This window comes from Arabidopsis thaliana, chromosome 3 (assembly GCF_000001735.4).
Source record: "Arabidopsis thaliana chromosome 3, partial sequence".
In the NCBI taxonomy this organism is placed as follows: Eukaryota; Viridiplantae; Streptophyta; class Magnoliopsida; order Brassicales; family Brassicaceae; genus Arabidopsis; species Arabidopsis thaliana.
In genome coordinates this window covers 12575172-12602001 of record NC_003074.8, presented here as the reverse complement: position 1 = coordinate 12602001, position 26830 = coordinate 12575172, and the positions used below count along the sequence as shown (strand labels likewise).

The 26830-nt window shown below is 38.3% G+C and overlaps 3 protein-coding genes and 2 pseudogenes across 6 annotated transcripts; 3 read left to right on the top strand and 2 right to left on the bottom strand.

Moving 5' to 3' along the window:
• Positions 1–1569: 1569 nt before the first annotated feature.
• On the top strand, positions 1570–8192 carry ABCG38 (pleiotropic drug resistance 10; the record flags this gene model as incomplete). Its single annotated transcript, NM_001339062.1, has 21 exons — positions 1570–1877; positions 1960–2080; positions 2227–2315; positions 2855–2939; positions 3044–3203; positions 3277–3353; positions 3432–3576; positions 3663–3964; positions 4054–4652; positions 4738–4898; positions 4987–5090; positions 5175–5310; positions 5398–5508; positions 5584–5687; positions 5759–6091; positions 6169–6459; positions 6536–6619; positions 6694–6827; positions 6905–7304; positions 7406–7660; positions 7786–8192. The coding sequence occupies 21 exons, from the start codon at positions 1570–1572 to the stop codon at positions 8041–8043; spliced, it is 4257 nt and encodes a 1418-aa protein (NP_001319673.1). The 3' UTR covers positions 8044–8192.
• A 258-nt stretch (positions 8193–8450) lies between these two features.
• Positions 8451–10624, bottom strand: AT3G30841 (Cofactor-independent phosphoglycerate mutase). 2 transcript variants are annotated; one of them, NM_180320.2, is made up of 6 exons: positions 10529–10624; positions 10096–10433; positions 9873–10018; positions 9519–9795; positions 9162–9434; positions 8451–9080 (listed from the first exon to the last, which is right to left on the bottom strand). In NM_180320.2, exons 2-6 carry the CDS (start codon positions 10405–10407, stop codon positions 8601–8603), a joined length of 1488 nt encoding a protein of 495 aa, NP_850651.1. In that variant the 5' UTR covers positions 10408–10433; positions 10529–10624; the 3' UTR covers positions 8451–8600. The 2 variants fall into 2 exon arrangements, with proteins under 2 accessions (NP_850651.1, NP_001326838.1); NM_001339061.1 differs by having other exon boundaries at positions 8475–9080; positions 10096–10610.
• A 2351-nt stretch (positions 10625–12975) lies between these two features.
• Positions 12976–13550, top strand: AT3G30840 (uncharacterized protein; the record flags this gene model as incomplete). The annotated part of the gene is made up of 2 exons (NM_113988.1): positions 12976–13066; positions 13465–13550. 2 exons carry the CDS (start codon positions 12976–12978, stop codon positions 13548–13550), a joined length of 177 nt encoding a protein of 58 aa, NP_189708.1.
• A 2665-nt stretch (positions 13551–16215) lies between these two features.
• Positions 16216–22117, top strand: AT3G30838 (annotated as a pseudogene; the record flags this gene model as incomplete). Its single annotated transcript has 1 exon — positions 16216–22117.
• Positions 22118–25408: 3291 nt separating this feature from the next.
• On the bottom strand, positions 25409–26371 carry AT3G30839 (annotated as a pseudogene; the record flags this gene model as incomplete). Its single annotated transcript has 1 exon — positions 25409–26371.
• Between the last annotated feature and the right edge of the window lie 459 nt (positions 26372–26830).

Below are 26830 nucleotides of genomic sequence, written 5' to 3'. Positions count from 1 at the left end.
GATATACTATAGGTGAAATCGTAGAATTAACAATCAAAATATAATTATATAATTTTAAATACTAAATAGAATAAATAATATTAACAAAACAAATACAACATAAAGTTTCAAATTTTTGGTTATAAAATATCATCTCGCGGTATACCATACATTTAAATCAAACAAAATAATATATAGACTATCCTAAAAAACAGTTCAATTTTTTTATTTAATAAAACTATAGGTTCACGGTTTACAACGGATTAATATCTTGTATATTAAAAAAATTGACTTGACACTGGTAAACATCTAATAGATAAACATGACACATGTGTATAGTTTCGTTATAATTTTTTTCTCAAATTTTTATTTTTATTTAGTAAGATACATATTGTTTCCTTATAATTATCTTTTTAAAAATTTAAAAAATTGTTTTATATTACATGTCGTTTCCTTATAAATATTTCTTTAAAATCAATAAATATAAAATTTTGATTACATGTGTCAATATCTGAGATCGATAAATTTGACACATGTCATGATTCTATGAGTTACTAACTTTGAGAAACATACTTTATATAATAGGATTTTCTTATATTTCTTCCTCAAATTTCTATTTTTATTTAGTAAGATGCATATTGTTTGCTTATAAATTATCTTTTGAAAATTTTTCAAGTTGTTTTATATTACATAAGTTTTCTTACAAATATTTTTTAAAAATTAAAAAACAGAAAATTTTGATTTACACGTGTCAAATTTATAGCACACATGTCAAATTTATCGATAAATGTAACGCACATCATTATTCTATAAGTTACTAACTTTGAGATGAAATAGTTATAAATAATTTATATTTAATTCCAACACTAATTTCTAGGTGAAATATATGTAACAAAACCATCTATGAAGATACATAAAGTCATGATCATGGATGATTATTTTTAAAAACAGAAATTAGAGCTATATATTGACAAGTTCTCTTTAAAAGAAGAAAAAAAAATTCTTCGCATTTAGCATTACTGTATTCGATATTCGTGATTACTAATAAAAAATTACTTCATAGCGAAGTTATAGTTTTTTTATCAATTTCTGTCAAAAAGCTTTTGACCGGATCAAACATCCACCTATACGATGATTAGATATACTTGACAAGTAAATCTTTACGTATTAAATGGAAGGTAAAGACTAAGAAAAAAAAAGGAAGCTTGCTTATTGCAAGCGCCTTACCACATAAGCATTTATGCTTACTTTTGTTTTTCTTTCTCTATATGCATGCATGTATGTACTAATGTAGACAAGTGTATGACTTTGATGATGTAGAATCTGTTTAAGATTTGAACAATTAATTAATTTCTTAGATATTGTCCAAATATAGGAATTGATGATCTATAGATATGGTCAATAGAACTATATTACACTTGTCATCAGAATCCACACCTGTTCAATTTCTTCCCAAGAAAAAATTGTTGTATTCAATGTATCATAATATAATCATGTGTCTATGAGATTCAGTGTTATTGTTGGCTTCTATAACATCTAAAACAATAGTTAAGAGAGGGAAAATAAACAAAGATTGAGAGAGAAGAAGCGATGGCACATTACAGAGTAAGCTCAGAGGTAGAGAACATAATGAACAGAGACAGGAGTCACCGAAAAAACGAAGAAGAAGACGAAGAGGAAGCTTTGAAATTAGCGGCTATGGAGAAGTTGCAGCGTCTTCCAACGTATGACCGGGCGAGAAAGGCCGTGTTAAAAGGGATCACAGGAGGTTTCAAGGAGATTGACATGAAAGACCTTGGCCTCGCGGAGAGAAGAGAGTTATTCGATAGAGTTATGACGATGGATGATGAAGATTGGCATGGAGAGTATCTAAGGAGGCTAAAGAGTCGTTTTGATAGGTAAAAATGCGTTAAATATTTAAAGTACTTAAGTGTAAATCTGTTAGACTTTAAACTTATCTTCGGTCACAAAAAACTTCAGAGTCTCTCTGCATCTGCCGACGATAGAAGTCCGATTTGAAGATTTAAACGTGACTGCCGAAGCTTATGCGGGAAGCAAAACCGTTCCCACAGTCCTGAACTCATACGTCAACCTTTTAAAAGTAACGTCTCGTTTCTCATTCGATTTCTTGTACCACAAGGAATCAATTTTTGTGTCTTCATTATGTTTCTTCCCGTGGAAGAAATCTATTTTCAGAGTCACTTTTTTCCAATCTCACCTAATCGTCTATTTTTCTATTTAAAAAAGGGTATTGGAACTAAAATCAGAGTTCTTCCGGATCGGAAAAAGAGAATCTCCATTCTTAACGATGTTAGTGGAATCATCAAGCCTGGCAGGTTCATTAACTATCCCTAGCTATCTGTTTTTCATTTTTGTTTTCGACTCCAAATTGTAGCACTGCAAAAACTAGGTAGGGGAATAAAATTAATTGTATGTAGCTGATAAATTTTATGATATTTTGATATTAGTCCATTGGAGATTTTGTGTGTCTCTGAAAAATAATACTCCCTTTGTTCTTTATTATTTGACATTCTAGAAAAAAAATTGTTTCTAAAAGATTGATTTTTTAGGTTTTATATGTAAAATTAATTGGCAATTATTGATGAATATCAAACTTTCAAGATAAATAATTAAATATCATTGCTTGAGAGTTATAAAAAAATGTAAATCACAAAAAATAATATATTTATAATCAATTTTTAATGTGTTTTTCAATATATGTATTTTTCTAGAAAATCGATTATTAAGGAACAGAGAGTAGTATTTTGCACCAAATTAAAGCTACCAGATTAAGAACAATGTAGTTGACCAGAAAAAGAAAAAAAAAAGATTTACAACAATGAAAAAATTCTCAGTTTGCTTCTTCTTATTACAGATTGACTCTACTATTGGGACCACCGGGCTCTGGAAAATCGACACTACTAAAAGCATTGTCTGGAAAGACAGAAACTGGACTAAGAGTAAATACACTTCAATCTTTGAAAGACATCAAAAAATGCTTTGATTCGTTATATAGAATATATTATTCGAACTAATTGATAAAATTGTGTTGTTGAATGGTTAGTCTACAGGGAAAGTGACATACAATGGTCATGAACTGCATGAGTTTGTGCCTGAAAGAACTGCGGGATACATCGACCAATATGATGTTCACTTGCCGGACCTAACAGTTCGAGAAACATTAAAGTTTTCCGCAAAATGCCAAGGAGTTGGCACAGGCTACGGTATGAAACACTATCCCATTTATTCAATAAGTATCACTCCAAACTATTTATTGACATGGATGGTTGAGAACAGATATGCTTGCTGAGTTACTGAGACGAGAGAAAGACTTGAATATCAAGCCGGATCCTTACCTCGATGCGTTAATGAAGGTACAAAAAGAGGGGTCATTAGGTAGAGAAGTTAAAAAAAGAATTTGATCTTTTATAGTGTTTTGATATTGTTTATAGGCATCGGTTATAAAAGGACACAAGGAGTATGTGGTTACAGATTACGTTTTAAAAGTCTTAGGACTTGAGATATGTGCTGATACGATAGTTGGGAATCATATGAAGAGAGGCATCTCTGGTGGGCAAAAGAAACGCGTAACGACTGGTACTAATGTGGAATTCTTAGTAGTATTTCGCTCTTAGGTATTGAAATGTGCATATTCTTGATGTGATATTGATTTTTATGTGTAGGCGAAATGTTGGTCGGTCCAGTTGGAGCTTTCTTCATGGACAACATATCAGATGGTTTAGATAGCTCGACGACGTTTCAGATTGTCAAGAGCATCAAGCAAATGATCCATGTTTTCGATAAAACCGCTCTTATTTCTCTTCTCCAGCCTCCTCCAGAGACATTTGAGCTCTTCGATGATGTCATCATTCTTGGAGAAGGCCACATTGTTTACCAAGGCCCTCGAGAAGACGTCCTCGAGTTTTTTGAATTTATGGGGTTTAAGTGTCCTGAAAGAAAAGGGATTGCTGATTACTTGCAAGAAGTGAGTTTTCCAACAACATTCTTGTTTTTTTTCATGAAACTTATTTATTAACTTTCATTGTACTAATCAAGACTACACTATTCATTTAGATTTTATCCAAAAAAGATCAAGAACAATATTGGGCTAATCCAGAGCTGCCATATCGTTATGTAACCGCAAAAAAATTCGAGGAAGGCTTCAAAATTCATCATTTCGGGAGAGCAATGCGGTCTCAGCTTGCAACGCCATTTGATCGACTAAAGAATCACAGAGCAGCCCTGACAAGGACAACATATGGAGCTAGCAAGTTGGAACTACTAAAGGCATGCTTAGAACGAGAAAGCATTCTAATGAAGAGGAACTTACGCACTTTCGTCTTGAAGTCACTTCAGCTAATTATCAATGCCATTCTAATCGGAGTTGTGTTTTGGCAACAAAAGAACTATCCCAGCACGGTCGAGGATGGAATCATCTACATGGGAGCTATCTACTTGGAAGTGCAAATGATTGTGTTCTCGGGGTTTTTCGAACTTCCAATGACTATCGATAAGCTTCCAGTGTTCTACAAGCAACGTCATTTTAGCTTTTACCCGTCATGGGCATTCTCGTTACCAACGTCAATCATCACCTTCCCTTTATCCTTCGTTGAAGTCTTCATTGTGGTCTTAATAACTTATTTCACCATTGGATATGATCTAACCGTCCCATCGTAAGTTTATCTTAACAAACCAAAAAAAAACTTTGGTCTATACTTACTATTAATATATGTGTGTATGTTTTTTTTGTTACTATAGGTTCCTGAAACATTACTTAGTTCTAGCATTGTGCGGACAAATGTCGTATGGGCTTTTTCGATGTATCGCTGCAGTGACTCGAAATCATGTGGTTTCAAACACAATGGGATGTCTTGCTGTGATGTGGCTGATGACATTCAGCGGATATGTGTTGTCCCGAAGTAAGTTTTAAAGAGGTTGTTGTTGTTCATATTCATTCTAAGTAGTTTATGATACATAACCTAATTAGTGATCAATTTTGTTTCGCAGATCAAGTGCATAAATGGTTGACATGGGCGTACTGGACATCACCAATGATGTATATCCAAACAGCTGTTTCGGTTAACGAATTCCGCAGCGAGTCTTGGAAAGATGTAATTTCTAAGAAACCTTTCTTTAAGTTTTCAACGTCACATTTTAAAGATATCAAACTTAACCGTGTAGTGTACGATTTCCAGGGTCTAGGAGTAGCGGTCTTGAAATCGCGAGGTTTTTTTGTAGAAACTTATTGGTATTGGATTGGACTTTTAGCATTGATCCTATCCACAATCTTGTCCAACATCATTACATCTTTGTGCCTGGCTTTTCTTAAACGTGAGTGTCCTCACATAGTCTTCCTACATCTATGAATTAGATAAATACTAACTACATCATTTAAACGTCATTTTTTCTCTCTTGTAGAATATGGAATATCTAAGACTGCGGTGTTACCGGATGAACGAGAAGAAGCTGATAGCAACAATACGACCGGCAGAGACTATACAGGAACTACGATGGAACGATTCTTTGATAGTAAGACCTAGAATATCTCTCTCTTTTCATCTCCTTTAAAGTCTCATGATCCCAAAAATAGCTTAAATTATATAGGAGTTGTAACAACAAGAACTTGCAACGACAAAAAACTGCGTATACCTTTCAAACCTCTATATATGACGTTCGAGAACATCACATATTCTGTAGACACCCCAAAGGTATGTGAATGACATATTTAATAAGAGTAGTGTATTTGGGCAAGAAGTTAAAAGAAAATATAACTTTGTAGGAAATGAAAGAAAAAGGCATAAGAGAGAATAAACTAGTACTATTGAATGGATTAAGCGGTGCTTTTAGGCCCGGGGTTCTTACAGCACTTATGGGCGTGAGTGGTGCGGGCAAAACTACTTTGATGGATGTCTTAGCCGGACGTAAGAACACAGGATACATCCAAGGGGAAATATATGTCTCTGGATTTCCTAAAAAACAGGATAGCTTTGCTCGTGTTTCGGGTTATTGCGAACAATCTGACATCCATTCCCCTCTTTTAACTGTTTATGAGTCTCTTCTTTATTCTGCATGGTTGAGGTTGCCTCCTGATATCGACACACATACTCGAGAGGTTTGTGTTTCTTAATGTATGATAATGAGTAACCATTATAAGATCCAAGAAATCATTTAACTAATAGAAATGTGCAGCTCTTTATTGAAGAGGTGATGGAATTGATAGAGTTAAAAGCATTGAGGGAGATGTTGGTAGGATATGTGGGAATTAGTGGGCTTTCGACCGAGCAAAGAAAAAGAATGACAATCGCAGTAGAGCTTGTAGCCAATCCTTCTATTCTTTTCATGGATGAGCCTACATCCGGCTTGGATGCTAGAGCTGCCGCGATTGTCATGAGGACAGTTCGAAACACTGTTGACACTGGAAGAACTGTTGTATGCACCATTCACCAGCCAAGTATTGATATTTTTGAATCCTTTGATGAGGTAACTATGTCTTACTTTTACCTTTTACCTTTTATTACTTTTACCTTTAGCTATGCACCTAACTTTCTTTTTTTAGCTTTTCTTGTTGACAAGAGGAGGCGAAGAGATCTATGTTGGTCCAATAGGCCACCATTCCTCTCAACTAATCGAATACTTTGAGGTAAGAAGAATAAGTAAAGTTATTCGTTCAACACCATCTCATTCTTCGCAATAACCGAACAATATACTTTTTAGGGAATAAGAGGAGTAGGAAAAATAAAGGAAGGTTATAATCCAGCAACATGGGCCCTTGAAGTAACAACAAGGGCACAAGAAGATGTTCTTGGTGTCACATTTGCGCAAGTATACAAGAAGTCAAACCTCTATAGGTAACGTGAGTTACAAGTTAGCATTCATATAAATATTAATTGAACAATCTCACAAAATATTTGTTGTATGGATGCAGGAGAAACAAAGATCTGATTAAGGAACTGAACAATATTCCTCCTCATGCACAAGACATTCATTTCTCAACAAAATATTCACAATCCTACCTCTCTCAATTCCAAGCTTGCTTGTGGAAGCAACACAAATCATATTGGAGAAATGTTCCTTATAACGCGGTGCGTTTCAGTTTCGGGGCTGCTGTTGGAATCATGTATGGAATCATCTTTTGGAGCCTCGGAAAACGAAAAGGAACAAGGCAAGATATCTTCAATAGTGTAGGCGCGATGTCAACCGTTGTTGGCTTCTTAAGTTCACAAAGTGCGGCTACTGTACGTCCAGTTGTAATCGCTGAACGTACTGTTTTTTATCGAGAAGCCGGTGCTGGAATGTACTCCGCTCTACCCTATGCATTTTCACAGGTATTTCATTTTCTATGTACCAATTAAACCCTATCATACGTTTTGGTTCAAGTTTTATAATACGTTTTGGTTTATAAACTTGAACATTATACATTTTGTAGGTGATAATCGAGATCCCATATACAATGGCTCAAGCTTGCATCTATGGAGTTATTGTCTATGGGATGATAGGATACGAATGGACAGCTTCCAAGTTTTTTTTGAACATATTCTTTACCTTCATCAGCATCCTCTACTCTATATACACTGGTATTATGGTCATTTCCGTAAGCCCTAATCAAGAAATCGCTTCGATACTCAATGGTGTCATATCCACATCGTGGAACGTCTTTTCAGGATTCACTATTCCTCGTCCCGTAAGTAACAAATTCTGTAGATTCTCTTTCTAAATTTTGTAACCAAAATGTTCACAATTAATCAATTATAGTAGTTTCAGCTTGGCTATGAATGCTCATAATTTAAATGGATATTAACTTTGCAGAGAATGCATGTATGGTTGAGATGGTTCACCTACGTGTGTCCCGGGTGGTGGGGGTTGTACGGACTGACGATAGCTCAATACGGAGATGTGGAGACAAGGCTCGATACGGGTGAGACGGTTGTTGAGTTCATGAAGAATTATTATGGTTATGAATACAACTTCTTGTGGGTTGTCTCACTTACCCTCATTGCTTTCTCTATGTTTTTTGTATTTATCTATGCTTTCTCTGTTAAGATTCTGAATTTCCAAAAGAGGTGAGAAAATTTAGGGGTGGGCATTTCGGTTTAACTTTGGGTTCGGTTCGGTTCGGTTCGGTTTATTAGGGTTTTGTAAAACTTTAATCAAACTCAACCGAAGTTAGTATGGTTTGGTTTGGGTCAATCTATATTTATTTGGCTTTAGTTCGGTTTGGTTTAAATTCGGTTTTAAAAACTAATCAATGTAACCAAACAAAATTATTTTGTTCATTTGTTTGAATTTTGAACTTGATAATAGTTAACTGAAGCAACAAGTTGTATATTTAAGTTTAGTAATTCAAATAAACCAAAGAAAAAAATAAAAATGCAAACAATTACATATTTAGTAATATACAATAATATTATTAATTAATTAATTAAATAAACACATTGGGTTATTGGTTGTGTTCGATTCGGTTAAATTGCGAACACCAATAACTCATTATCTACTTTGTTTGATAATCAATTATTCAATTTGTTACGAAAACTAGGTTTGTGTTACACTTTCAGCTTTTGGTATTTTTATTACACTTTTCAATATCCAAATTCTCAAAGAAAAATGCAAAACTTTTAAGTAACTCATACCTCTAGATTAAGAAAGTTAGTGATGACTCCCATCATTTCACCGCCATGGAAACGGCCAAGACATCCTCTTGCAGCTGCAACCTCATTCAACTCTGCAACTAAATCTCCACCAATTGCCAGAGGAGCTTCCCTCCTCCCACTCTCTTCCTCTTGTTTGGTAACATCTTCACCTGATTCCACAACCGTTGGAAGTGGAAAAGGGTCCAAAGACGTCTCTAGTACGGCTGATTCTCCTCCCACCGCGCTCACAAAGTCCCTTAACCGGCACATTGTGAATGGGACAGGCTCAAAGCTGTGGTCTCCATACTCAACAGGAGTTGAATGATCACCGGTCACACACAAGAAATACTGGTAATGTGTAGAAGACTCAGCTTGCCATAAAAGCTTAGCAAGCTGACGTATCGCCTTATCAACAGCTTCTAAACCTCGAACTTTGAACATTGTCGCCTTATCATGACCTGCATCATCTATAGCCTGCAACAATATAGAAATATGATCGAAAATCAGAGTGGAAATTTTTAAATTTTGTGTTAAAAGACTGAAAAAAGTTTTCACCTTTATGTGAAGGAACCCGAAATCATAACCATCTGACCTTCCTGGTTTATGCCCGTCCTCTCCCGGTACAAAGACATTAGGGCAGGGATTCAAAGGAGCTGAGAGAGCATTAGCTATAGCAGTTGCTTTCGATGTCAGAAGCGTCCGGTAATCTCCAGTAGCTCCCGGAGCTTCTAAAATGTCAATACCGAGCGACATACCAAGTCCAGCTATAATCTTTGTTGGTGCTACCATACATGGCCACAAGCCATGCTTCTCATGAAAAGGAGGTACCTAAATACACAAAACCCGTACATGAAGCAATTACATTAATTAACATCATTTCTACGAACGCAAGTAAAATAGTCAAACACACACCTCGATTCGAATACCACAACCACGTAAAAGAACGAGATTTGCAATATTCTTGCCTTGTGCAGCTCTCTCTGCGTTAACCGGGTGAGAAACAAGAATACGCGATATCTCTCTTGATAATTCGTTAACAACTTTAGCAGTGTGAGTAGCTTCTTCTGATTCATCTAAAGGTTTAGCTTCAAGAAGCAAACGATTATCTTTCAACGGATCAGTGCCAGATATATTCCCACTAAGTCTTGGCCCTTTAACAACAACACCACACCGATGTTCCGTCGCATATCTATCGAAAAAGAAACAAACTTTAGCCAAACAATAAACCACACAAAGCCATAAACACTAAGACAAACATTTTGCAACCTGACTCTCACTTCATACTCAGGGAAAGATTGAAGCTTTAACCCATCAAGAGCTGCACAAAGTATAGGACCTTCTTCTTCGAAATGTCGATCAGCTCTTCGACTAACAACAACTCCAGATTTCTCATCCAAAGTTGCAAAATTAGACTACATGGTAACAGAATGTTAAACAAAACCTATAAACAAACAAAAGAATGGAATACAAAATAATAAAACGCACAAACCTTGAAAGCTATATCACCAGGTGACATAGCTAAACCTGCACCCATAGACTCAAAAGCACCACGTCCACGGTAATATACTCTTGGATCATAACCCATGAGAGAAAGATGAGCAGTGTCACTACCACAACCTAAACCAACTTCTACTGGATCCATTAAACCGTTGATACCAGCTGATGCAATTGCGTCGAGATTAGGTATGTTTGCTGCTTGTAATGGAGTTTTGTAACCTAGTTTTGGTATTGTTACATCTCCTAAACCATCGATTAGAACAAAAGCTACTCTCTTTTTGACTTTTACATGATCTTGTTCCATTTTTTTTCTTTGATCAAATGGGTAATCTAGAAAACGAAAAAGGAAGAGACTTTATAATCTGATCGGGAACAAATTGAATTGAGAGTAAAGTATTTGCATGATTCGAAATTTGTTTGCTTACCTGAGAAACAGAGAAATGATCTTCAATTCAAAGAATGTAACTCTTGAGCATCAATGACAGATTGTTTTTTTTTTTAAGAATCTTTATAAAGGGGAGACGAATAAAGGATTTAATAGAGATTTAATCCAAACCGAATCAGAATATAATTAACCGGTTTAGATTGAACCAGCCTTCCGAGAGTTTGCGATTGGGTTTGGAACTTTTGGATATACGAATGATGGGCCATTAGCCCATTACCAAGTTTAAATACTTATTTTAGGCCCATAGCTTTTTTTTTTCATTTCAAATTATTATCGATCAATGAAAACTAATAAATGTTGTTTATAAACGTGATATGATGCGATTCGGTATAAAACTTTTGTGCCAAATTATTCGCTTTACTAGTTGACCCATAACTATTTTCTTAATTAATCATAATAAATAGATCAAATATATCTCTAATGAATAATGTACTTGACGACAAAAAGAAATATATAGTTTTCTTAGTTATTTTTCTCATAGTAATTTTAGTTATTTTATAATTGTATACTTGAAAACCATGTGGAAAAATGAATGTCGGTGTCTAACATTAATATGTCGAATTTTCTAACACATCAATAAAGCAAAATACATGTTTTAAATTCTAACGCATTCCACCGGGAAAATACATGTTTTAAGAAATATTTAAAATTTATTATTGAGTTAAAATGTTGATCGATTTAGGTTTCTCAGGGGCCTAGTATTAAGGCATGTTCGTTTAAGTGTCGTGCGACTATAACCAGCGACTGGCTTTAAAAACGACTGAGTTTTGTTTTTTTTTCCTCTTTTTTTTATAAAATTGGGATATGTTGTATAAATTTGTAAATTGGAGAAGAAGATAAACAGTAGTCCAGGTTTGTAAATATTTGAAAATGGCAATTTGATTTAAAAAATCTAGCGACTATCGTTACTTCAAAATTAAAGCTTGGGTTGTGTTGCTGATTTATCCAGCGACTCCAAATTCTTTAGATTTCAGTTGCAACGATAGAAAATAGGGGAGATGAAGAAAAGGTGAAGAACGGATGAAGGAGATGTAAAGGCAATATTTTGATTATCAGTCGATGTCGCTGCGATTACTGCCGAACAGGACCTAAGGAAACGAGTTTGGAACTCTACATATTCCAAGTATAATTTATCTGTTGTCTCAAATTCTAACACATGTTCTATGCATCTACATAGATATAAATATATATTTACGGTCCATTTTAATATTCAGAGAGAGTATCTATCCATAGACTCAAAGGCGGATTAATGGTATAAACAGGTGGAGCAAGTGTCCCATACACATTTTTTATAAATTAGCTAGTAACAAATATTGATTAGATTATGTAGCTCAGTTGGCTATTAAGTGCTCTATGTGATATCTTTGGTCATGGTTTGTTGGTTTTTGTTGTTGTACATTGAATGTATAGAAATGATAATAGATTTTTTCTGTTGTTGTACACATCTCTTTTTACTCCTCTTTATGTGATATTGCTTCACTTTGAATGACAAGTAATCTATACTTGTACCGGTGTGGCGCGATAGAGTTCGTCCTCAAAGCAAGGGCCAAAGGCTTAACATCTGTATCACTGTATGACAAGTAACAAATACTATTTTGTCTTTGTTTTATTAAATGGTCGTTTTAAAGTTTTAAAATAATCAACCTCTTTTGAGTAGATCTTTAAGAATGAAATCACTAAGATTTTTTTCCTTTTTACAAAGAATTAATTAATCTTATCAATAAAAGAATAAAAGAATGTATTAGTTGAATAATATATAGTTTTGGTCTTCTAATAATGTAAACCAATAAGATAAATACATTTATCAATAAATAAAATTTAAAAGAATGTATTAGTTGGATAATCATAATTCATGAATAGAGAAATCTTATCGCCTACCACTAAGATTCAACGACTAATTCTTTATTTTTGCTAATATTGACTAACCAAGCACCTTGCTCTCCACGTTTAGTTGTTAAAAGAATCCACCTAGTCGTTTAGTCAAATTTTATTCTTTAAAACCTCTAGTCATTATCAAGTTTCATTGAAGAAAAACGTTTTCTTTGATTCGATAGGGAGGACCAATTTGATCTGAGTTCGTGATCATTGCCTGAACTTTCCATGGATCTTGAAGCTGAACCCATCAGCACAAAGTGTTAGTATGTTGTGATGTTGCTGAGTTGTGTAGCTGTGACAGTTGGAAAATGGACACTCGGTCAGAATCACAACATATGCAGTGACAGTTTAAAGAAACATTCTGAGATAGTATTGAAGCTTGAAGATCATCAAAGTACAATCTACTAAGGTGAGTTTGAGTTCTAAAACACAGTAATAAAGGGGGAGAATGAGAGTATATTTGTAACTGGTTGTTAGACTCAAGATGATGACACACAGCTCAAGATATGAGATGATACAGACTGCACTACAACAAGAACGTGTGTGTGAAACATGGATGATACAGACACTGCTACAACAAAGGAGTTGACACAGAATGCAACAAGAGTTATGCAGACATCAACAAAGGTGTTGAGCAACAGAGGTATTGAGCATCAGATATTGTAAAGATCTATGTGATTGTGAAGCCGGAGTATCAAAAGAAAGTATCAGAGTTGTGTTTCACAGGTAGCAGCTGTGTAACATAGTAGGCGAACTGAATGCCGAAAGAATCAAGTGAGGAATGAAGATGACATGGCATGATTCTATTGGAGACGTGATGTTTCCTTTAGTGGTGGTCCAGATACTTTCGAATCAAGGCAAAAAGATTGCGAGAATATTTGGAGCCTAGGGTTTTGTCTTGATTATATATAGATGGCTGCCGTGACATAAAAAGGTTGCGCGTCTATGGTATAGTGGAGAGAGATGCACACACTTGTTTGTGGCGTCGCCCCACCAAATACAGATGATGATCTGTTGGTGGTATTCCTTTGGAATTTGCAGCCGTTAGAGAAGACGGTGATGCACCGGTGCTGCCGGGTGGTAGTCAAGACATGCTAGGCTTGATACTGTTTCCAAAGTCCATCTAGAAAAGAGTGGTAGGCATAGTTATGCTGTAATATCATATGCAATTGTATTTCCGATCTTGTTCTAGTGGAATTATTTCTGGACTAGGTCCCGCGGATGTAGGTTGTTACCGAACCCCGTTAACAAATCTCTGTGTCATTTACTTTATGCACACATACAAGTCTTTTATACACTCTCATCATATAACGACGTATAGACCTAGCACACAGTTAGTAACTTCAATTGGTATCAGAGCAGGAAACCGATCTGAGATTAGTATCTCTAACAGGTTAGCTCTTGGGTGTGTGGCTAGATGAGAAAGAAGAGGTGCCTTTGTTGTATGAGATGTGAAGTATATTTGCGATTCTCTTGCCGTCGGGAAAAGATCGTCGAGTCTGAAAGAGAATTAGGTTTGGGTTTTATATTTTGGGCCAATTTCTGTTTTAATCGGAGGCCCAAACTAAGCTCACTGTGCTAAGAAGTGTTTTAATTGGAAGAAAGCATGTCGGAAGATGCAGGCTTGTGTGCGAATCTTTGTTGCTGCTTGTTCATCTTCTGTTTAAAAAGAAAGTGCTCATGGTTAAAGTTTCTCGATTTTGTGTGTCTAAGAAGCTTTCAGTGTTGGTTCTCTTAAGCTCTGGAGGTTTTCAGCAAAGTCGCTTTAATTGGATGTAGCATTTGGTGAAGGAGATTAAGCGGCTGTTTGTGTTTGTCGTTGACGTTATCCATTGACGGAAGGAAGATTCACAGTTGAGAATCAAGTGAAGTTAAGTGTGTCAGCGTTGGGTTCTAGATTTATGGGTTCGTGATGAGCTTGGTGCTATTTTTTGCGACCACTAAGAGGAACCAAGACAGAGATTCTGTAGGAAATTGCAGGGATTTAAAGGAGTCAGTGGACGGGGTTTGGAATCTTATTGAGGAATCACAGATAAAGAGAGTTAAATTGTGGACATGGGTCGAGTGTTAAATTATGGTCCAAAATCTGATTTCGACGACAGTGTAAGAAGAAGTCAATGGTGATTCGTGTTTTTCTGTTTTGGAGAGAAAAGGATTGGAGAAGCAGACGCTGGTGAAAATTTTCTTTGAATCTTGTCATCTCGCTCATGTTTGATGCTACATGTATTTGCAGGAAATTTAAAGATACAAACTACTTCTTGTGTTTGTGGTCTTGATGTTTGATGTGGTCTTATAGAATCGGTTGAAGTTCTGGAGCTACATTTTGGTTTTAATGGTGAGAAGCTAATTCTTTTTCTTCTCTTCAAAAAAAAAGGAAATTGATAAGCATCTGTGTTTTTGTGTTGGTGTGTGTGTTTATACTTGGCTTATTGCTTTATTGAAACACACAATCAACAAGGGGGAGAAGACTGTTGAAACTAAGAGATGTTCGAGAAAGGGAATTTAGTTCTTGATTATGCGGCCAAAAATGACTCTTGCTATGAGTATGCTTCAAAGTTGATGAAGCCTATTGGAGTATGGTTCTTAATGATGTTGGTCCCTTGTAGCTTCTTATGTCTAAAGTTGGTCCTGCAACCAATGTTTAGAATTTTCAGGGTTGGTTTGCTGTTTCGTTTGTGCCCTGTAGCAAAAGAGACTTAAATAACCTGCTGTTTGGTGAAGTGGTGTTTCTCTGTCTTTGTCACTGATAAGCTACGGGTTCCTTTGGCATTCATGAGGAGGAAGGCAAGGACAGGTGGTCGTAAGGCAAGAAAGGAGTTGAAGAAGAAAGACACAAGAAGTGGCTAAAGTGAAGAAAGGAAGCTATGGTCACTAGAGACTCTGAGACAAACAGAGTCTCTCTCTCTTTATCTATTAATGCGATGTCGTTTAAGTTTATGTTACCCTAAAGTCTGGATGTATTTAAGTTGGGAATCTCTCATTAGGGTTCCTTATCTTATAACATTTCAACAGTAATATCACTCTCTAAGCGGCCGTTTTGGTTAGCTTCTATTTCTGATCTCTTCTTTCCTCTTTAATTTGTCTATCTCAAGTTCTTTCTTAACAATTTGGTGCTTTCGTTGAGAGCAGGTGCAATGACAAACTCTCCACCTGTATAGGGTTGAGAAGTGTTTCGCAGTGAACCAGACACCGGAACATGAGAAGTTGACCCAAGCCTTGTCACGTCTCGGAGGAGTCGCAGTGGGTTGGTGGAGATACCGTGAGGGAAGAGAAGGCGTGACCAACTGGCCTCTGTTTAAGGCTAAGTGTAAGAGTCGATTTAAACCAAGTATGGGAAGTACTTCTGCAGACCATTTAATGTGTATCGAGCAGAAGGGTAGTGTGGAGGATTACAGAGAGAGGTTCGAGGCTGTCTCAGTGGAGCTGCCGCATTGTCCTACTGATATTTTAGAGTCTGCATTTCTGAGAGGGCTGAAGAAAAGCCTCAGGAATCAGGTTGTGCGATGCAGGCCAGTCAACCTAGATGACATGGTTGACTTTGCTAAGCTTATCGAGGCTCAAGAGAATGACACTCCAAGCTACCAGATTCGAGCACCACCCAGAGCTATAGCAACTTCGTCATACACTCCACCACCAAGACAAGGTTACCAGAGCACTTCCAAGGGAAATGAGTTCAAAAAGGCTGGTAATGACAATGGATCTGTTAATCCCTGTAGATATTGTGGTGACAAGTGGTTTCCTGGACATAAATGTAAGCAAAGGGTCAGGAGTATGGACGTGGAGGAGGACGTTGAGGAGGATGAAGGGCTGGAACCTGAACAAATGAAACAAGAGGTTCAGCAACAGAATGCCTCTGAGACTGAAGTGGAGACCATGCATTCAATGGGTGGAATTTCATCAGAGAAATCTATGATGATGAAGGGTAGAATTGGGGGTAGAGAAGTGGTGATACTCATTGACTCCGGAGCCACCTCAAACTTCTTATCTCACAAGCTAGCACCGGAGTTGGGTTTAACTAGCACCAATACTCAGAGTTTTGCAGTAAGGGTGGCTAATGGTCATATATTCCATGGCAAGGAAAAGTGTTCAGGTGTGATGTTGGAAGTACAAGGAGTGGAGATGATGGAGGATTTCTTACTGTTTGAGCTGGGTGGAACTGATGTTGTTTTGGGGTTTCCGTGGCTAGCTAAACTCGGGGATACAAGGACTAACTGGGGGCTGCTTACCTTGAGTTGGAAGATCAGAAACTCGTGGGTCACCATTATGGGAGATCCTAGTCTGTGCCAAGTACCTATATCACTGAATGCGATGAGTAGAGTGGTCAAGAAGAAACAAGAAGTGTATCTATTGGAGCTAACTACTCTCTTTGAGGCAGCAGAACCGCAAGAGAAGAAGGAGGAGTCAGCTGAGATTCAGGGCATTCTCTCACAATTCCAGGAAGTCTTCTCAACTCCAACAGGACTTCCGCCTGCTCGAAACAGGGAACATGCCATCACCCTTCAGCAAGGCACACCACCAGTCAATTGCAGGCCTTACAGGTACTCTTATTTGCAGAAAAATGAGATAGAGAAGATGGTTCAGGAAATGTTGGATGCTCGGATAATAAGGCCGAGTATTAGTCCCTTCTCTAGTCCTGTTTTGTTGGTAAGAAAGAAAGATGGGGGTTGGAGATTCGGCGTGGACTACAGAGCGATGAATAATGTAACTATTCCAGACCGGTATCCAATTCCATTGGTGGATGAGCTGTTGGACGAATTGAAGGGAGCAACTGTGTTCTCCAAGCTGGACTTAAGATCAGGCTATCACCAAATCCGTGTAAGGGCTACAGATGTGGAGAAGACGGCTTTTAAAACACATCAAGGGCATTACGAGTTCCTGGTTATGCCTTTTGGCCTTACCAACATGCCATCCACCTTTCAGTCTGTCATGAACGATGCCTTCAGACCCTACTTGAGGCGGTTTGTCCTTGTTTTCTTCAACGATATTCTGATATATAGTAAAGACATGGAAACCCACCTCGAGCATCTCAAGAAAGTCCTGGATATAATGAAGAAGCATCAGTTTTATGCCAATGTAAAGAAATGTTCTTTTGGCAACAGTGAGATATCTTATCTGGGGCATATTATCTCTGGAAATGGTGTGGCTTCAGATCCAGAAAAGATTAAGGCAATGGTGAAGTGGCCTCAACCCAAGAATGTGACAGAATTAAGAGGTTTCCTGGGGCTGACAGGGTACTATCGGAAGTTCGTGAGGAATTATGGCCAAATAGCAAAACCCCTAACTGATTTGCTAAAGAAGGAAGGGTTTGAATGGTCTGAACAAGCAGGACAAGCGTTTGAGTCGTTGAAGGAATCGGTCACCAGCTTACCCGTGTTAGCCTTACCTGACTTTGAACAAGAATTCATAGTGGAAACTGACGCATCTGGGACAGGAATTGGGGCAGTTCTATCTCAAGGAAGGAGACCCATAGCGTTTTTAAGCCAAGCCTTCTCATCAACGGGTCGAGTTAAGTCTGTGTATGAGCGAGAACTGCTGGCTATCGTCAAGGCGGTCACCAAATGGAAACATTATTTAGCTGGGAGGGAGTTTGTCATTAAGACCGACGAAAGCAGTTTGAAACATTTGTTGGATCAGAAGTCTTTGACACCAGTGCAACAGAGGTGGGCTGCAAAGCTGATTGGGTTAACATACAAGATAGAGTATAAACCAGGGGTGGAAAATAGAGTTGTTGACGCCTTGTCAAGACAACCACGGGTACCAGAAGTCAATTAGTTGGTTCTCTGTGCTCCACAAACTATAGACCGAGAAGAAGTGGCTATATGGACTAAGGAGGATCCAGAGTTACTTAAGCTGATTAAAAGGTGTGAAATGGAAGGAGAGAAAACCACGGGATACACCACTAAAGAAGGGGTTCTGTTCAAGGATGGTCGGCTGGTCATACCAAGAGGGTCACCAATGGTTCAGAAGCTGATAAGGCAATTTCATGACAGTGAGATAGGAGGGCATGAAGGGGTTTTAAAAACTTTTCAGAGGATGTCTAAGGAGGTGTATTGGCAAGGAATGAGGAAGGATGTGATCAAGTACATCATTCGTGCCAGATTTGTCAGGAGAATAAGTATTCAACACTATCTCTAGCGGGTTTACTATGTTCCTTACCCATTCCTCAGCAGATATGGACACAATTAAGAAGGATTTCATAGAAGGACTTCCCCTCTCGAATGGTTACTCGGTGATACTGGTGGTGATAGACCGTCTCAGCAAGTATGGACACTTTATACCATTGAAGCACCCATTCAGCTCTAAGACAGTTGCTGAAGTTTTCATCAAGGAGATAGTAAGGTTGCACGGATTTCCCGAGAACATCGTGTCAGACAGGGACAAAGTCTTCTTGAGTAACTTCTGGACTGAATTGTTCAAGTCACAAGGAACCATTCTTCACAGGAGCACTGCCTATCACCCTCAAACCGATGGGCAGACAGAAGTCGTGAACCGCTGTTTAGAGACTTATCTGCGTTGTTTTGCTGGCAGGAAACCGAAATCTTGGCTGCAGTGGCTTCATTGGGCTGAGTACTGGTATAACACTTCTTATCACACCACTACGGGAACTACACCCTTCCTTGCAGTTTATGGGAGAGAACCACCAAAAATACTGAGGTATGGAGATATTTCAACGGTTAATGGTCAAGTCGAGGAACTCATCAGAGACCGTGATAGCTTGCTGCAAGAACTGAGGGAAAATATGGAGTTAGCTCAGAGAAGAATGCAGAAGTCAGCCAATGATAAGTGTGTATTTTGCATGTTTTGAGCATCCATTTGTCATCAGTTTAGCATCATATCATCACTGTTTTATACCATTTCTCATCATTTGTCATCACTTTGCATGTTTAGGATAGATTTGCATGCATGTTGCATATTTGCGTTGATTTCAGGTGATTTGGAGCTGTTGACGAGCTGTCTGGAAGAAGCGGGCCTGATCATGTCAAACCACTCGACCCCGAGGTCGAGTAGGAGCTTCAAGATCTCAACAGATCACTCGACCCCCTGGTTGAGTAGAGGACATCACTACTTCACCACATCACTCTACCCCGAGGTCGAGTGTCTTCATCCCATCACCTGACCATCACTCGGTCTCATCACTCGACCACGAGGCCGAGTGTCTTCACCTTCATTGCCAGACCACTACTCGACCTCTTCACTCTACCTGGAAGTCGAGTATCACCATCACCACCACTCGACTGCATACTCGATGAAAAGCTTCAGAGCCTTCTTCATTCCGCACTCAACCATACACTCGAGCACAAGGAAGAAAAGAAGACTCCAGCTATTCACTCGACCTCCCACTCGACCACATGGGTCGAGTACAGTTCTTAATCCGCCCCAATACTTCGTCGTTTAAAGAATTAGGGTTTCAGAATATTTGGCTATAAGTAGCATGTACTTCACATTTTCGCAGACAAGTTTTTATCTAGTTTTATTCCGCAAACCTTGTGTTCTAGACCTTTTGTAATCCGGATTTCTCTTTATCTATTCAGTATTCAGTATTCAGCTTTTGTTCTTGATTTCGTTTACTGTTGTTCATTCTGTTATCATCTTGCTGTTACACTGTTTTTATCATGTTTTCAACTTGTTCAACGTTTATGCTTTCTGTTATGATGTCTGAGTAGTGAATAGGTTTCTGAGGATGGGTTAGAGTAGTGTAGGATTCTCAGTATGCTAGGTGATTGAGTATTGATTGATAGATCCCTTCTGGATTAGTTGTTCTTAATGCCTATTGCTTTCTGATCAACTGGAATTTGAGCCCAGACATTTCCGCGCCCAAAAGGTGTTCGATGAAATGTCTGAACCACTAATTCCAGAGATTCGTGACCCTGTACCAAGGTATTGGTTGCAGGGAGCGTTTTGGCTTTAACTTGTTGATTCGTAATGTTTGTTAGGTTAACTCTCGTCAATGGTGATTGAGTCTAGGACTAGGTTAACTTGAGAGTCTCTGTTGCGGTGGCACTTAGATTTGGTTAATGAACTTGTTGTCTAGGGTTAATTTATTGAGCATGTCAACCACGTTTAAACTGAGGAAACGAAACTACTCAATTACCCCATCCTCGGGAATTCTTTGTCTAATTGAATTCTTTGTTTACTCTACTGTTGTTTACTGCATCTTGTCATCTGTTGCTTAGTTTCTGCAATTCTTTACTGTTACTCGACCTGATACTCGACCACCCAGTTGTCTGGCAACAGACTGTGCACTCGAGTATCCCTGTTATACTTTCTGTCTGTTACCCGACCTGTCACTCGACCTCACCCAGTGCTCTGCAAAGAGCTGTGTTGGTCGAGTGTTTTATTGTTTCTGCTTGAATTTCTGTTTTCTGCATGTTCACTTAGAACTGCTAGAACACACCAAAACCTGTTATTGCTTGGCTTGACTTAGTGACTTCTGATCACATCTTGATTGTTAGCATCACACCCATTTGGATTGACAACCTAAAATACTACAACGACATTATTGGTGTTTAGTTCACAGTTGGGGATTAGGTCTATCTAAAGCTCAGACCGTATAGGCAGAAAACAGTTGTGGGCAGAAGAAATGAGAAGCTAGCACAGCGCTACTTCAGGCCTTATGTTATCATAGAGCGTATTGGGAGAGTCGCTAACAAGTTACAGCTGCCTGCTCAGAGCCGGATTCACCCGGTGTTTGACATTTCTCAGCTGAAGAAAGTTGTACCAGCTGACTACACGGTGCAGGAAATACCAGCCTTGCTCACACCGACTTTTGAGTGGGTGGTTGAACCAGAAAGGGTGTTAGATGTCAGGCTACCGGTTAAGGGACAAGAGACAGAAGGGTTGGTGATGTGGAAAGAGCTTCCGGAGTTTGAGGCGACTTGGGAACCTGTTACTGTGATGATGGAGCAATTCCCTGATTTCAACCTTGTGGACAAGGTTGCTTCTCTTTCCGGGGTAATGATAAGCTACGGGTTCCTTTGGCATTCATGAAGAGGAAGGCAAGGACAGGTGGTCGTAAGGCAAGAAAGGAGTTGAAGAAGAAAGACACAAGAAGTGGCTAAAGTGAAGAAAGGAAGCTATGGTCACTAGAGACTCTGAGACAAACAGAGTCTCTCTCTCTTTATCTATTAATGCGACGTCGTTTAAGTTTATGTTATCCTAAAGTCTGGATGTATTTAAGTTGGGAATCTCTCATTAGGGTTCCTTATCTTATAACATTTCAACAGTAATATCACTCTCTAAGCGGCCATTTTGGTTAGCTTCTATTTCTGATCTCTTCTTTCCTCTTTAATCTGTCTATCTCAAGTTCTGTCTTAACAGTCACCTTCGTTTGACTTGGCTATAGAACTCTGATTTGAGCATTGAAAGATTTTCTGGAATCTTGGAAATGAGATCTCTCGAAGGATATAAATATCTTCCTTTGATTCATTGTGATTTGATAGGAATTTGCTCTCAAAGTTGGTTGTTCGCACAATGTTTTATTCTGGGTCTGTGTTGCGATTTTGGCCATAACTTTTGACCCGTAGACCCAAATCCTGATCTGTTTTCTCCTGTGGCTCCGTATGGTTGTGGTTGATGTTTCTACCAACTTTCGTATCTTTCTGGGTTGATTTGCCAGTCCGTTTATGCTCTGTATCAAGACAGACGAAGAATCTTCTATACAATTCATATTTCCTTGGTTTGGAAAAGGAAACCACGTTTCGTCTTATTGTTTTAAGTTCGTAGAGACGAATTGAATCTATGTGCTTAAAGATTATTGTTCAGACTAGAGTGAAGGTGAAGGAGATCTGAATTGCAAAATCAAAGGAGAGCATTGTACTTTTTGGATCTTCAGAAATATGCAGAAATCAGTTCAGATATGACTTGCTCAAGGCAACAATTTGAGATCTAAAAGTAACCAGATCGAGCTGAAATTTGGTGGACAGTCTTGGTGGTTCATCTAAATTTTCAGATGTGAGCTGTTACGGTGGAAACAACAAACGGGCAACCAAACGAGTTTGAAATGAGATTAAATTTGGCAGAGACACTTCAAGAGTGTGGAGCTATATTCTTGTAAGAGGGCATTGGATTCGGTGACCAGAAACATAGTATAGTGACGACGCTTTAGAGCAGTTATTTCAAAGACTTCTAAGGCTGGATTTTGCAATGGTGGCTTGCAAATGATTCAATAAAGGGTGTTTCAGCTTAGTGCATCCAAGATGTGAATTAATGGGTGTGATTGTGCAGTGTGTGTTTTTAAGCCTTTGTTCTGCATTTGTGTTCGTTGAAAGAAGAAAGAAGAGTAAGGGGACTCATTTGTTGAAGTTCAAGAGAAGGATTCACTTTCACTATTATTATAAGATGGTCGGGATCAATCTGAGGTAGAAATACAAAGAGTTGTGTAACTCCAGTTCTGTTCTGCAAGGTTAGCTTAAGTGACATCTACAAGGAGATGTTGGTCGAGATCAATCTGAGGTAAAATACTCAGAGTTGAGTAACTCCGGTTAAGTTTTAACCCAGGAAGCTGAAGTGTCTTGTAGGTGAAAGTTGGGACATCACTATTGAATTTCGATGAATCGTTGTTGCTCTAGTTCTTAAAATCTATGGGTTTTATATGAGATTCTTGTGTTGAAATTGGACGTACCACATACTACAACAACTATTACAGAAGTTGCATTCTCCTGCTTTATCTACTCTGGCTCACTTTTAGGCACATAAGATGCTAGGTAAAGGTTGTCTCAAGGTATTCGTCTGGACTTGACTTCAATGTTGCTCTTAAGCAGAAACATGGTGTTCTGGTGGTTTATGTGGTTGTCTCAAGGTGTTTGGAGTATTAATCTGAGATGGAACGAAGAGATCGAATATATATATTCATATGCTAGATGTTGCTATGGTTACAAAGAAGAGCGGATCAATACAAGAGTTGATGTTAATGGTTGTTCTGCAAGTTTGGTCGTAAGCTGTTGGAAGTTGGTTCTACAATCTGTTCTTAGAACTGCTATCACATCGGAAGTGACTGTTCTGTGCGTACGGCAGGCTCAAATCCTGTTCTTATTGGCGACAGCAGTTCCTTGTTGATGGTGAAGCAGATCTCTCTAATGTTTGTTCTTCTGTTTTATGTTGCAGTCACAAGCTAGTTTTTAATCAGTGTGGAAGCTCTGTTTTACAGGTCTGTTGTAAAGATGGAGCCCAACGTCATTAAGAATGTTCTTCAGTGTTTTTGTTTACACAAGTGATGCATCAAGCCCTCTGTTAGAATGTTCTTCAGAATTTGTGTGCAGCCTGCAGGGTTTAGAAGTCTGCAGAATTTATGTGTAGCATGCAGAATTTGGTTGCAAAATTTCATTGAGACAAAAGCAATTGTGGGTGTCTGCAGCCAAAGTTTAGCAGATGTTTGAACATGCTCTAGCATCCAGGCATAAGGAAAAATGCCTATGCAATGTTATCTTAGTTGTGCACTCATGCAGGCGAGATGAAGCCTGAGCGATATGTCACATTTATGAGATTGATGCTAGCAGCTTGGTCACATGGGGAGCATCAATATATTGTCTTGGTATTTCATGTGAGCTTAATTGCTTGAGTTTCAAACTAAGCTAAAAAGGGGGAGAATGACGATGCTAGATCATATGAGCTACAACTCAGCCATCAAGGGGGAGAATGTTAGTATATTGTGATGTTACTGAGTTACGTAGCTATGATAGTTGGAACATCAACTCAGCCATCAAGGAGGAGAATGTTAGTATGTTGTGATGTTGCTGAGTTGTGTAGCTGTGACAGTTGGAAAATGGACACTCGGTCAGAATCACAACATATGCAGTGACTGTTTAGAGAAACATTCTGAGATAGTATTGAAGCTTGAAGATCATCAAAGTACAATCTTCTAAGGTGAGCTTGAGTTCTAAAACGCAGTAACAAAGGGGGAGAATGAGAGTATATTTGTAACTGGTTGTTAGACTCAAGATGATGACACACAGCTCAAGATATGAGATGATACAGACTACACTGCAACAAGAACGTGTGAGTGAAACATGGATGATACAGACCGTGCTACAACAAAGGAGTTGACACAGAATGCAACAAGAGTTATGCAGACATCAACAAAGGTGTTGAGCAACAGAGGTATTGAGCAACAGATATTGTAAAGAGCTATGTGATTGTGAAGCTGGAGTATCAATAGAAAGTATCAGAGTTGTGTTTCACAGGTAGCAGCTGTGTAACACAGTAGGCGAACTGAACGCAGAAAGAATCAAGTGAGGAATGAAGATGACATGGCATGATTCTATTGGAGACGTGATGTTTCCTTTAGTGGTAGTCCAGATACTTTCGAATCAAGGCAAAAAGATTGCGAGAATATTTGGACCCTAGGGTTTTGTCTTGATTATATATAGATGGTTGCCGTGACATAAAAAGGTTGCGCGTGTATGGTATAGTGGAGAGAGATGCACACACTTGTGTGTGGCTTCGCCCCACCAAATACAGATGATGATCTGTTGGTGGTATTCCTTTGGAATCTGCAGCCGTTAGAGAAGACGGTGATGCATTGGTGCTGCTCGGTGGTAGTCAAGACATGCGTGGCTTGATACTGTTTCCAAAGTCCATATAGAAAAGAGTGGTAGGCATAGTTATGCTGTAATATCATATGCAATTGTATTTGCGATCTTGTTCTAGTGGAGTTATTTCTGGATTAGGTCCCGGGGATGTAGGTTGTTACCAAACCTCGTTAACAAATCTCTGTGTCATTTACTTTATGCACACATACAAGTCTTTTATACACTCTCATCATATAACGACGTATAGACCTAGCACACAGTTAGTAACTTCACAAAGTAGGTTTTTTTGGGATCCTTTTCCAATTTTATCTATTGTTTGTGCCGCAGTTTCAAGCCATTTCGGGTTTAGATGAGGTGGAATTGTGCAGTGCTGTAAAGAGGGATTTGAAGAACCAAAAGAGGGAGGGAGAGAGGAGGCGTAAGGAAGAAGAAAAGGCAAAAGGAAGTGAGCGCTCATTAGAAAGTTTTAGTTTGTTTCTTCTTCTTATCACTTGCGTATGTTTTCGAGATGACTAGCTTATCCACATCAATCTTGAAAGCAAATCTGTGCTTGCTCAGGAGAGAACCAGAGACTAAATTCTTGCGCATGTCAGGCACATAAACCACGTCGGTCAGAATCAGCTCACATCCATAGGTGAGCTTTAAGACGACTTTCCCGTAGCCTTCAATCATTGACGTGGCTGAGTTCCCCATGAAGAGCTCCTCATCACTCTTATTCTTTACGTAGCTAGAAAACATCAACCTGTCGAGGCATATGTGCCTAGTGGCGCCAGTATCGAACCACCAAGTCTTAGGATGACTTTCAGCAACGTTGGCTTCAGTGACGACAGCACACATGTCTTCTTCAGTTACTTTATCTTCATTCTTATTTGAAGCCTTCTTCTTGCGACATTCAAAAGACTTGTGGCCCTCCTTACCACACTTGTAACAAGACTTCTTTTTAAACTTTTGAGTTTTTTGCGGACCAACCTTCCCTTTCCCCTTGTTCTGCCACTTTTTTTGGTTCGGCGTTTTGAGCTCTGCCACTTTTCTTCGTTCGGCGTTTTGAGCTCTGCCACATTTACATTGGGGTCGACAATCTGCACACCAACTGCCATTTGTTTTCTATTCGTTGATTCGATGCGGAGTCTAACGATGAGGGCTTCAAGACTCATCCTCTTCCTCTTCAGCTTGAGGTAATTTTTGAAGTCGTTCCAACCCGGATGAAGCTTCTCTATCATACAAGCTACTTGGTATGTCTCGCATATCCTCATTCCTTCCGCGTGTACCTCATGCAAAAGATTGGTCAGCTCCTCGACTTGCACCATCAGAGGCCGTGAGTCCTAAATTTTGTAGTCTAGAAACTTCGCCATTGCATATTTCTGTGATCCAGCATCTTCCGTTCCATATTTCTTATCCAGAGAGTTGCAAAACTCCTTAGACCATCCGCATTGCACAATAAAATGTGTGTCTTCTAATTAAAATATAATTCTTAATATTAATTAAAAAAAATATTGATGAAACTGGGAAGGCTCGTGTCTCTGGCGAGACACAAAAGACATGCTGAAGAAAATCTAAGACATCCTACGTGTCAGGAGCAGATTGGTTAGAGTTACTGTTTATTTTTGGCAAAAAGTTGATCTGAGAGAATTATGATCTTGATCATGCTTTTATATGTTTTTATCATGGGTAATATGACTATCTATACCCAGAAGAATTGATAATTAACTGACAGAAAAAAACATTAGTACGTTAAATGAAACATTAGTACGTTCAAATAAATATTATTCATATATCGATTATCTTACCAGCATGCTATTATTCTATGTAACATGTTGTTATAATCGTTATCATGTTAATTATGTAACATGATGTATTTTATTGTGTTTATATATATATAT